Below are 11,982 nucleotides of genomic sequence, written 5' to 3' on the forward strand. Positions count from 1 at the left end.
CCTGGTGTGGTGAGATTGCAGTTGCTCTTCTCCCCTTTGACCCCCAGTATTGCGCAGGACTGGTCAGGTAATCACGGGTCTGTTTGTTTGTCTGTTTGCACATCTCAGGAAGCAGCTCCAGCAAAATCTCCTAAGTCATCAGAATGCAGTAAACCACAGTGTGAAAACAATACAGCCCCATCCCTACCTCCAGCAGGACCTTTATCAGTAATCATCACCTGTTTATCTCAGAGCCTGGGATTACAGCGGGTCCAGGTTGAACATCCCATCCATCCAGCCCATGGTGAAGGCAGGCAGCACCATCCAGACCGTGCCATGTGCTTCCTGGGCCCTCAGAAGGAGACAGTATTTCCTCGCTCTGCCTATTCTTGAGTTTGGATCCGTCAATATTCAAATATTACTTAGGAGAAAGGGAAACTGTAGTAACTGGACAAATACACACGCGAGAAAGACGACACTCCTTCCTGATCTGTAATCATTGCGTTCAATAAGCCTTAGTAAATCACTGAAGCATTCAAAAATCAAAATTTCTCTTTTTAAAGAGACCCAGTAATGAAAAGATGTACAGCACATCATCCTTATTAAAACGGTAGATTTAAAAGTCTGGAGTTAGGGTCCTGGCAGCATTTGTACACGGATGATGAGTGTTTGCTCAGCTGGCTCTTTGAAAGCCCTTTAAAATCATAGGATTGATAATTTCCATGACTTCTCTGTTGCATCCTCTGCAGCAGTTTATTTCCACTTGTGCTGCGTGTCCGGAGAGCTGGGCAGTGGAAATGCCAGGTGGGAAATACCCCCCTGCCCTTGCTTTGCAGTGGTGGCACTGGGGTGGGCTGGGGAAGGTGGGTCACATAGGGGTTACCAGGGCAGGTGGGACTGACACAGCCCAATCTCCACCTTTCCTGACCCGTGTCCCGAAATGGAAAGTTTATAGCTCCAGCTGGTAAAGGACAGCAACAGGTAGCAACACCCAAGGAAGATGAGGGTGGGTTCGTGCTCTCAGGGCCCTCAGCTCTAGAAGGGGGGAGGCCCACGAGCACAACCAGAGCGCCCTTTGGAGATGCCAAAACCTCCCAGGGTGCCCAAGCATCCCCTGCACGCGCCGTGGGGGTCAGAACAGCCAGTCCCACCCTGACGGTTCTCATGAGGCAGTGAGCGGGTGGGTGGGCAACAGGGGCTGCGGGTAGGGGAGCAACTCTGAAGGAGGGCATCAATCCCGGGGGGGTGGGGGCTGGGGTGGACTTTGCAGCCCCTCTCACCCCGGAGGTGTCGACATCGCCCCTGACGCTGCGCCCCAAGGGAGGAAGCCGGGGGTGGAGGAGGAGCGGCAGCAGCCAGGGCGGCCCCCTCGGCTTCACGGCGGAGGAAGGTGGGGGGGAGAGGGGGTGCGAGGGGTCTCGTCCCACCGCGGAAAACCCCGCGGGGCGGGGCGGGGGCGCGGCCGCCAGGGGGCGCCCTTTGCGCGACTTTAAAAGCCGCGCAGGGCGGCGCGCGGGCGGCAGTGCGGTGCGCGGAGCCGGGCGCCTGTTGTTGCTTCCCTGGCAGCCACCCTCCGCCCTGCCCGGCCCCGCGCAGACATGGCCAGCGGAGGACTGCAGCTCCTGGGCTTCGTGCTGGCCTTCCTGGGCTGGATCGGCATCATCATCAGCACGGCCATGCCCCAGTGGAAGATGGCATCCTACGCGGGGGACAACATCGTCACAGCCCAGGCGCTCTACGAGGGGCTGTGGATGTCGTGCGCCATGCAGAGCACGGGGCAGATCCAGTGCAAGGTGTACGACTCGCTGCTCAAGCTGGAGGGTAAGTCGGGGCTGGGGGATGCGGGTGTTGGGGTGCCCTTCGTGTCGGAGCTGGGGGGGTCTCCCTCCCGTCGGGGCCATCCCCTCTGCTCTAATGCCTCTGTGGTTGAGGCTGAGGGTACCGGTCCCGTAGGGTCCTAACTCCCAAGCCGGTGCCGGTCGTGCCAGGGCTCGGGCTCAGGTACCGGGACTGGGAGTGCCAGTCCTGTCGCCTCCCCTCGTCTAGTGCCTGTGCTGCTGAGGGTGCTGGTGCCGTCGGGTCTCGAGGTCTCTCCCGTTGGAGCTACGTCGCCTGTCCCTTCGGGGTTGAAGGTGCAGGGCTAAGGGTCATCCATCTTTTTGGTGGTTCCTCGTCCGTCGGGGCTCGGATGAGTGTCTCTTAGGGCTCTCCCGGTGGATCTCCCCTCCGAGGCTGGGAGTGACTCCCCCGGTGACTACCTTTCGGGGCTCTGTGGCGCCTGCTGAAGCGCACCCCGCTGCAGCACAGCCTCCCCGGGCGGGGGGCAGTGGGGTTCGGCGGGGCAGTACCCAGGGAAGGGAGCCTGAGCCGTCCCGCAGCCCCCTGCCCGCACGCTGGCTGCCTGTCCCCCAAAAACCGTCCCGGGAGGGGAAGGGTCAGATCCTCCACGTGTGTTCGGGAAAGCGCCGTGATTTCGAACAAGAGCTTTTCCCCGTGGAAGTTCAGAGAGGGGCTGCCTTCGCTTGGGCATGGCTCAACAGGAGGCAAAGTTCATGAGCGGTGCTGAAGTGGTCTTTTCGAGCACTGATTTTTTTCTTTTTTTTTTTTTTTTTGCGTTTGACTGTTTTAATCTTTTGTTCTCCGGGAAAGTCGTTGTTACTCCCGCGGGGCTTTTAAGCAAAGGGCTGGCAGGTGAGCTGGACTCTCGCCCGGGTAACACTGCCTGTAGGTTTTAGGCAGACCAGTATATCAAGGTAATCTCTAGGTCTCTTAGCTTCACCGTCGCAGGACACAGTATCTCATGCATGAAGGAGCGGGAGCCCCAGTGAGGGCTGTTTCTAGAGGGCTGGAGCATAAAACTAACTTATGCTGGCACCCAAAAGAGTTAAAAAAAAAAAATCTATTCTCAATATCTCCTCATTCCTAGTCCAGTAGTGTCTTGGAACACCTTCATCCTTCTCCCTCCCTAATTAATAAGATAATAATTACCGCCTTGGTCACCTTCTCTTTCCCAAAGAAATGAGCAGGCAGTTTCACATGAACCGGAGACCATTGGGAGTATCCCTAAGTTATTACCACCAGCCCGTCCTGTGTGTCAGACAGTGAAGCTGGGCACCCTGGGCCCCACCTTCATTGCTTGCCCGCGTCAATCGCTCCTGCTCCCCTGTCCCGAACGCTCGTGGGTCCTACAGCTGCCAGACGTGCAAATTATTTCCTTTCAGGAGTGCGGTGCACCAAGTGGGTGCAGGGCTGTGGATAACCCGGGCTGGGCTAAGCACATAGTCCGAGGTGGTTTGAGTAGTAATTATGACTAAGCTCAGCTTCAAGCCTCTTATCTCGGCCTGGGGGTCGGGGGCGCAGTCACTGGATGGGCTGCGAAAGGTACACTTGCCTCGGGGGCTGTGTGCCTGCAGCCCATTGTGGTGTAAATGAGACCTGCCCGCAGAATCAGATGGGGAGCAGGGCTTGAACCGACTCCTAAAAACCTGCCCCAGGACCTCCAGACCTGTCCCATTCATGGCTGAGTACTGAAAACCAGCTGCTCCCCTCACCTTTGTCCTGCGAACAATAACGGCTCTTCTATTTCAGGGCTACGGGGGAGGGAGGTGTGACGTGCCAGCAACCGAGGTTGAGTGGCCTTTTGTCCTCTTACAGAGCCACTGGCCCTGCAGGGCACACTTGCTTGAAAATCCACAGGAAGCCCAAGAAATATGGAAATCGCAGGGCATGTTTTTCTCGTTGGGCAAATCAGCGAGGGTTGGCTAAGGGACTCCTTGTTCTTTCGTACCCCAGCTTGCTTAGGCTGCACCTTTCCTGCTCGAAAGCAGATCCTGCCCAGGGACATATCTTGGCTGCTGTTTTCCCTGCCCAGTCCCCCTTCAAGGTCTTATAGCCACGTAGGCTTGGGCAGGGACCAGCAGTGCTGTCTTAGGCACTGGAACAGGTTGCCCAGAGAAGTTGTAGATGCCCCATCCCTGGAAGTGTTAAAGGCCAGGTTGAATGAGGCTTTGGGCAACCTGGTGTAGTGGAGGGTGTCCCTGCCCATGGCAGGAGTGTTGGAACTAGATGATCTTTGAGGTCCCTTCCAACCCTAACTGCTCTATGATTCTGTTTTGAGTGGAGGTGTGAAAAAAGCCCATTTATACCCAATTCAACAGCCGCACTCAGGGACAGGTGCGGTTAAGAGCTCCCTTACTGCGTTTATTTATGTCAAGGTGAAGGTGGTACAGCTATGTGGGCAGAGAAACTTCTCCTGCCTGGCCACGCTTTCCTGCCAGAGCTTCACATGCCCTGGTTGCTCTGAGCCACGTGCCGGAGCCTCGTCACTGCTGGGAGAGGCTCAGATGTGTAATTACTTTGTCCCCGTAGAAGGGACTGAGCCTCCTCGCACCTGCAGTAATTCATGGTTGTGGGAATGCCGGCAAGCCTTGCCAGCAAACTTTTGCATATCTGGTAGCTATTGCCATTCCTCTAGATGCATCGGCGTTTGGCTGCTTGGACTGGTGGTGTGTGTCAGAGATGAGGTTGGCACAACCTGATAAGCACCGTTAGCCAACTGAGATGGCCTCCAGCCTCCTGTGTGGCCACGCTGCTGGAGCGCACCCATGCTGGCACTTCTCCCGTAGCTGCGTTCAGCTGAGGGCTTATGTCAGTGCTGCTATTCAGGCAATAGAAAGGCTGCGTTTTGCTGGCTTACGTGAAAAGCAGTGCGTGGCCACATGCAGACATAGAGGCAACAAAAGCCACCCTTGCAACAAGGCTTTGTTGCACAGCCTCAGCATTGTTCTTGTAGCCCTCCAGCATCGTCCATGGGGCTCAGCTGAGCTTTGTGCTTCTCTGGGATCTCAGGGGGATGGTCTCAGGAAGGAGAGAGAAGGACTCCAGGTAACTGTCTCTGGAAGCTTTCAGCCCCACCTAACCACAGTCCTGCTCAGAGCAGAGGTTGTTCTGGGTCCTGTCTAGGCTATTTTAGCTAAAATACTCATTGCCCTGTTCAGTTTTGCTGGGGGAGGTTCTGTGTTTGAGACAAGCTGAAACTCATCTACCACTTCATCACCAAACCTAGTACATCTACAATGAGCCTTTGTGCCCTAGCCCAGAAAATAAACAAGAGTTTGGATGCCCTCTGGGTCAAACAGCATCACTGAAATGTGAAATCTGCCCTCCTACATCTTTACCACCCTGGCTGAGCCTGTTCGAGGAGCTGGGGAAGAGGACAGATGGGGAGAAGGAAGGGTTCATGCTCAGGTTACTGCTGCTCTGTCCTGATTGTGGAGGATCTGAGAGGGTGGCCCAGGGAGGAACAAAGCTAGAGCGTGAGGGACAAATGTGTCCAAATAGCTTGTCACTGCTCCATCTTTAGATCTGGGGTAAGCAGGTAGAACCTGCTGGTATCTGGGCTTTCATGTGGGTTAGGGGTTAATTTGCTCCCATGTTTCTCAATCCCTGTTCCTTCCTCATCAAAAAAAAACTGATTGAGTGGTAAAACAGTCTCACCTGTGCTGTGCTTTGAGAAGGTAGAGGGTTACTTGGAATGTGACCGAGGCTGTTCCTGTGTGGTGCTGTGTTGTGCCTGCAAAAGGGGATGGGAGTCTGTTGCAATAGGCTGGCTTTATTGCTCTACAAGCAGCTTCTAAGCAGCTTTAGTAGCTGGTGTTACTATGTGTCACTAAATCTCTTGGTAAGGGAATTTCCAGTCTTTGTGGGAAAACAGGCTACCCAGGTCTCCTTGGACCAGGAGTCTGGAAATGGTGATACTGCATGTTGTCTGTCTCAGCTTTCTCTGCTGTTTGAATGGCTGCAGGAGGGCCTTGAACCTTAATTATTTGCTTTGAGGTAGGCAGAGTACAAGGCCACTGTCACCTACTGAACTTGCCTCTTTTACACTGGACATGCAGTAGGGAATTCTCAGCCTTCCCATTTTGGCAAGAATCGTGACCCTCTCATTCTGCATCCGGCTCAGATTTCTCTGTACAGTCCTCTAGACTTGTGGGGAGGTGCTTTGAAGGAGTCCACACTGGAATATCTGATGGTGATGGGTGTGCAGGGTCTTTTCAGAGGGGTGATAACCCCCTGATAAGGGGGTTGAAAGTCTCCAAACCATTAGCAGGCCTTTGTGTCCAGCCAGAATGACTGCAAAGTGTGACAGATGTTTGCTGGCTACCTCTGAAGCTGTTATTGCTTGCTCAAATCTTCATTCCCATGCCTGCTGCAGAAAAGTAACTTTCACATGCTGTCAGGGCAGAACAGCAAGATCTCAGATCCCACTCCTTTGAGGAGATTCAGCTTTCATGAAACCCCAATGGGAAGGCTTTGAGGGCTGCTGATTTCTCTTGGAGATGGACAGTGTAATATGTATGCTTCCTACTCTACAGGAGTGGTACTAACTCCCGGGGAACTTCCTTAGTAGACATTAGAGGGACCTGCACAGCATCTGTTTCACCTGTATTCTGTCATCACTTGGTTGCATGGAGGCCCATGGGGAGGGAAGGAAAAGTCCATAGTTTAAATACAAACAAGGCAGTCAATGAGCATCCCTATCAGAAAACAATCTCCACACAGAGCCGTTACAGCAATTTTGTGTTACAAACAGGCATTACAAAAATCCTGTGGCACTTTCACAAGAGCTTTTCTATAATGTAGATGACATAAACAGAATAAATATGAAAACAGAAAAAAACTCAAACATATGCTGATGAAGTTCTTTTTTGATAACTATGCAGTTGCCAGCAATTACTTCTCTGACAGGTAATGATAGTTGTGGGAAGGAAACGGTCTTATGTAGGCTTCAGATAAAATGCATCATGTAGCTTGTGTCCAAACCCACTAACAGTAAGTCTGAGCTGTTTGTTAGCATGGTTTAAAAAGTGTAGGTTTCATTATGTGAAACAGATGTGAGCTGCTGTCTCTTTTTGTGGACTTGTAGAATTCACATTTATTGTTAACTATCCTTGATAGTTTTAAGCCTCTGTTCTTCAGTGTTTGCTGCTTCCTTGCCAGAGGCTTTTGAGGCCAGGTTTCCCGTTACTGACAGCAATAAAAGGCTCGGCTTCCAAGTTGATAGTGGTTTATATTGACAAAATAGTACTGCCATCTGACAGCTGTTGTTGGGTGCCAGGCCAGTTGGTCTCACCTTATCCAGGACTGTTTTCTCCAAGGGCTCCTGAGGCTGTCTGGGCTTTCCGAAAGCTGTGGTGTATCATGTGGGAGGCTATGAGTATTGTGCAACCTGTTCTGGTTGGTGAGACAGTTGCAGCAGTGAGGAGTGTGGGGGAAATCCAGTTTCTCTCCAAGTTGTGAAGTAAAATTGCTGTAGAGTACTTCTACATGTTGTCAGTAGCCAGTCCTGTTTAGCAGGTTTAAGACACTGTTATGCTTCTATCATTTGGGATTTTTGAAGTGCCTGGAAAAGTCCGTGCGAACAACAGAAGTAATATTAAACTGGCTTTCTCAGCCTCTGGATGTGCAGCTTCCATTGACAACGTGGCTGTTAACATGTACATAATAACTAATAGCTTGTATGATGATTAACTGCAGTCAATGCACTGCACACATTGCGAAAGTGGTAGGATGACAAACGTGCTGTCTCCCAGCACAGGGCAGCCAGGCTGGGCAGTGGGCAGGATGGTTGGCTAGTATGCTCACGTCACATTAAAACTTCTTGGGATAAAGGGACAGTCTGTTCTGCAAGTGCTTCAATCTGGTTTTCTGTCCCGCTGCAAGCTTCCTAAATGCTTCTGTCCTCTTACGCCATGGAGCCGTAAGTAAGGGAGGGGTGAGGACACCAGGAGATGTCCCTCCAGTGTCTGCTGCTGAAAGCAGGTGGCCCTGGGAAATGCTCACAATGCTGCTTTTTGTTCAGCTGCTTCTGCAAAGCTGTCATGGTGCGCATCCAGTTAATACTTGTACATCTTGAGAGTTTAGCAGGTTTCATAGCTAGGTCTCCTGAGGTCAGAGAAACTTTTTCAAGCATCTTCCTGTGTTTGTCCTTTAGTACTGTACTTGAAGGTGAGAAGGTCTCTTCCCACCCTTATAACTAGTTTTCTAGTTGTTTGAGATAACACTTCCTATTTTCAGCTTCAAGGAGGAGCTCTTACAAAACTCTCTCCTATAAAGTAATTTCTTCTGCAGCAAGACTAAACTTGACTTTACCTAGATTTAATAAAACAGATTTGATAGTTCTGCAGACAATGTCCTTTTGCGTGCAAAGTATGAACTAGTGTTCAGCTATTGGCTTCTCCACAGCTGCTGCTGTAATGCACAACTTAGCCTTAAATGTATGGCAGCTGAATTGGTCTCCTGAGTGGTAACCTGTCAGCTGAAGTCTTTCTGAAAATTGGCATAACTTTCGTAAGCTACAAATTGTTTTTAGAGTGTAATCTCTGACATTGGAGATAAATTTATTAAAAATGTGTTTGGATGCTGCTGTTGTGATCTATGCTAATGTGCTAAATGGCTTTGTAAATGGGTTTCTGCAATCAATGGAGCAGATGGGTTTTGATTAACACCTGGGTTATGCAGAGCTGAGTCATCTTTCCCCTTTGAAGGAAGTGAGAGATGACATTTAGCCAAGCTGATTGTGGGATTTTTCCCAAGAAAGCCAAGACTCTTCTTACAAACGTGTCACTTCCTGTTGCCCTGAATACTGCCTTTTTATTGTACTGTTTTTAACTGCTTTCTTCATCTATTTACGGAACAATAATGTTGTGTGTGTAGAGGCAGCTCCAGGTCTGTTTTAAAGCAGAAGTAGAGCCTAATAGCTTGTTGTTGGTGTGGGTCACAAGAACTTCCCTGCACAAGTAGTGTTAAGGAGCTAAGCGTCGTAAAGAAGCTGCAGCAGATAGGTGTGTAGTTGTGCTACCCTCCTGGCCAGCATCGGGTTCGAACTCCTGCCGGTGTAAGAGCCCTTTGTTGTAGTGCAGGCTCTGGCGGGGTCACCATACCAGTGCTGACTGATGAGTTTGCAGGTGCTCTGCTGAAGGCTTAAATCTCGCAGCCGCAGTCGTCCAAGCTCGGAGTGCTTTGCAGAGCTCCAGACTTGGGAGCAGATCCTGGTGACACTTTTCTAAAACTGTGCATGTGTCAGTGCTAGGTAACCTTCTGTGTCAGGGGACACTTTTGCCTTGGTTACGTTGTGCTCCTGGGAGCTCCTTCCTTTGATTAACCAGCCTCATTTGTTCTCAAATCTTAACAGGACTGTATATTAAAATCCATTCTGTTCAAACAAACCTGATTTGCCAGGCAATAAAGCTCAGGCTCTTATTTCACTGCTTCTCAGATGTTTTGTCACCTGAGCTTTTTTCAGCAATGACCTAATTTATATCGTGATTTTCTTTCTCCGTTGGTGTCAAGAAAATCTGAATTCAGTTGCTCACGTGCATAGCGGTTAGTGTCTGTGCCTTCAGATGAGTCAAATAAAACGAAAACTTCGATGAAGTACATTGAGTCTGTCTGCTGAGAAATCAGGCAAACACAGCCCTTGCTTATCGAAGGCATCGCCCCACGCTCCAATTCCTCAAAAGCATGAAGAGGCTCTTAAAACATTTGAATATCTTTGAGTCTGAACTAAATATTTTAGGTAGGAAAACCAACTATTTTTCACTTGGCTGGGAAAATCCTTTTTGGCTGCAATTGTATTTTTGTACTCTATGGAACTCTGAGTATTTAGCACAAAAAATACCTAAATCAGCACCGAGGTATTTGTATAAAAGACAGGTTTTGGAAGTCTTGAGCAATAAAGGGACCTTGCTCTCTGCTGTGGGACTATTCATATGTATGGCACTATTCATATTAAAACATGTGCCTAAATGCTTTGTCAAGGCAGAGCCTAAATCTGAATACTTCTTTTGATAAACAGATATGCCCTTCCAATTGGGATTCAAATGATCAAGGAACAAAAGATGTCTGAGGGCAATTCCCAGGTCATTTCCTGCAAAAAGCTGCATGCCCTTGTTTGCCACGCATTTTAGAAGAGGCTGAGAGTCCTCTGATCCAGACACATGACAGGCTCTGGGAGCTTAAAACTAAAACGGAATGTCTTGCTTGGTGTATCTTGTGTAACAGGGAGCAGAGTATTTTGACACATAATTACTGAGTCCAGTAATTTGAATTTCTGTTTGTCTTGAGCTTTCTTTGTAGTAACTCAAACCCTAATGTCTTCTAGGCAGTCTGCAAGCCACTCGGGCTCTGATGGTGGCTGCGATACTCCTGGGCCTTGTCGCTGTATTTGTTGCTGTGACTGGAATGAAATGCATGAAGTGCATGGAAGACGACCAGGTGAAGAAGATGCGGATGGCTGTCTTGGGTGGGGTGATCTTCATCATTGCAGGTTGGTAACAGAGATGTGTTTAGTTTTAAATGTGCCATTTCCCAAGCAGTGTTTATCCTGCATAGGATGTGAGAGGATGGCTCCAAGAGCGTTTTCGGCTGGGAAAATTCCCTAGCAGACTTAGCCAGTGGTTACTGTGTCAGTCTGAGGCATCAAATAGGTCTCCTGACACACCAGCATTATACTTTCTATGTGGTCTGTATGCCTTCCATCTCTATTAGCAGAGCCGAGTTTGACTTGTACATCCTGCTTCAGTGAAAGGCTGTCAGCAGCCCTGCTTTTGGCGCAATGTAACAGTGGGTGACCTCAAATCCTTTCTTAATTTCTCTCCCAATCAGCACTAATTAACAGCTTAGAACTTCCCAGGCTAGCAGCAGCTCAGCATCACTCCAGATGCTGGTTCTGCTATGCACTTATTTTTGCAGTGATTTTGTTTATTATTTTTTCTTGATAAGTCATGACATTGTGTTTCCTTCATGTGCAGGTTTGGCAGCACTGGTGGCCACGTCATGGTATGGCAACAGAGTTGCTCGGGCCTTTTATGACCCTTTCACCCCCGTCAACACCAGGTACTGACTCATTTGATCTAACATTATAATATAACATGACAAATGCTCACAGGGCTAAGTGTGGCTCAAAACAAAGAAGGGAACTTACTCAGCTAGCTGGGTTGGCTTCAAACTGTGCAGAAAGAGCACTGGGACCAGATCTCATCATCCATGTGGCTCAGAAGTCTTGGCTTTGTTTTAAGGCAACATCACTGCCAGGGGCCTAAGTGCTGTGACTTCTGTGCTTTTTCTCCACTAAATGCTTAATGCACAGAGCTCCAAACTGCCTTGCAGGAAGCCACTTCCATCCCAATTTCATCCCGTCCCTTTTGCTTTGTGTGAACATGTGGACAGTGTAATCCAGAGGCATTGCTTGTAGCATTCACCTTCTTCCTTCTTTCTCTTCCAGGTTTGAGTTTGGATCAGCTCTCTTCATAGGCTGGGCAGCTGCTTCTCTGGCCATGCTGGGGGGAGCTTTCCTCTGCTGCTCCTGTCCACGGAGAGAAACTTCATATCCACCCACCCGAGGCTATCCAAAAAATGCCCCTTCCACAGGGAAGGATTACGTATAATGAAACAAAGAGGAGGACCCACCAGCACTGGTAGTGAAACCATTTTGGAAAGGACACTACAATGCCACTGTCCTGAGCAGAGTGCAGACTCTAGGTTCTGCCTTCCTCTTCTCCCAAAAACGTGTATATTTTTGTAATCCTCTTTGCTACTGGACATAACTTCTCCTTTCTCTCCCAGCCCATGGAGGAAGGCTAGCCTAGGTTCATAGGTATTGCCACTGGAAAGATGAAACCTCCAAGCTTGGGTTAAGTTTAGTATTTGGGAGTAAAAGGGAAAAATGATACTGTTTTTTTAGATGGATGTTGGTGCTTTTTTTAGCTGTTTTTTTTAAAAAAATAAATAGAGGGTAACAATTCAGTCCCATATCCCACTAAGTTAGAGCCCAGTGTGGTGTGTGTAGGAATTAAAGGAACATATATTATATACAAAGTGATGAAACAAATAGCATAAGGGGAAATATAATTTTAGGGAAAAGACTTTACATGTGGGAATGTTTGAAGAGATCTGAGATGCTCTCGTACTGTCTTATTGGTGTCACCTTCAGCACCCTCCTTT

General features: G+C 49.3%; 1 protein-coding gene across 2 annotated transcripts; it reads left to right on the forward strand.

Moving 5' to 3' along the window:
- The first annotated feature begins 1,577 nt into the window (after positions 1 to 1,577).
- CLDN1 (claudin 1) lies at positions 1,578 to 11,426 on the forward strand. Of its 2 annotated transcripts, none has more exons than XM_086618412.1 (4): positions 1,578 to 1,804; positions 10,146 to 10,306; positions 10,791 to 10,875; positions 11,264 to 11,426. In XM_086618412.1, exons 1-4 carry the CDS (start codon positions 1,578 to 1,580, stop codon positions 11,424 to 11,426), a joined length of 636 nt encoding a protein of 211 aa, XP_086474538.1. The 2 variants fall into 2 exon arrangements, with proteins under 2 accessions (XP_086474538.1, XP_086474537.1); XM_086618411.1 differs by having other exon boundaries at positions 1,578 to 1,800; positions 10,142 to 10,306.
- Positions 11,427 to 11,982: the final 556 nt, after the last annotated feature.

The sequence above is a fragment of the Tauraco erythrolophus genome, chromosome 11, assembly GCF_009769465.1.
Source record: "Tauraco erythrolophus isolate bTauEry1 chromosome 11, bTauEry1.pri, whole genome shotgun sequence".
NCBI lineage: Eukaryota > Metazoa > Chordata > Aves > Musophagiformes > Musophagidae > Tauraco > Tauraco erythrolophus.

Coding starts and splice junctions, on each gene's coding strand:
- CLDN1 (XM_086618412.1), top strand. CDS start 1,578: ATGGCCAGCGGAGGACTGCAGCTCCTGGGCTTCGTGCTGGCCTTCCTG. Junction 1,805..10,145: donor CTGCTCAAGCTGGAGGGTAA/GTCGGGGCTGGG, acceptor TCTTCTAGGCAG/TCTGCAAGCCACTCGGGCTC. Junction 10,307..10,790: donor GGTGATCTTCATCATTGCAG/GTTGGTAACAGA, acceptor CTTCATGTGCAG/GTTTGGCAGCACTGGTGGCC.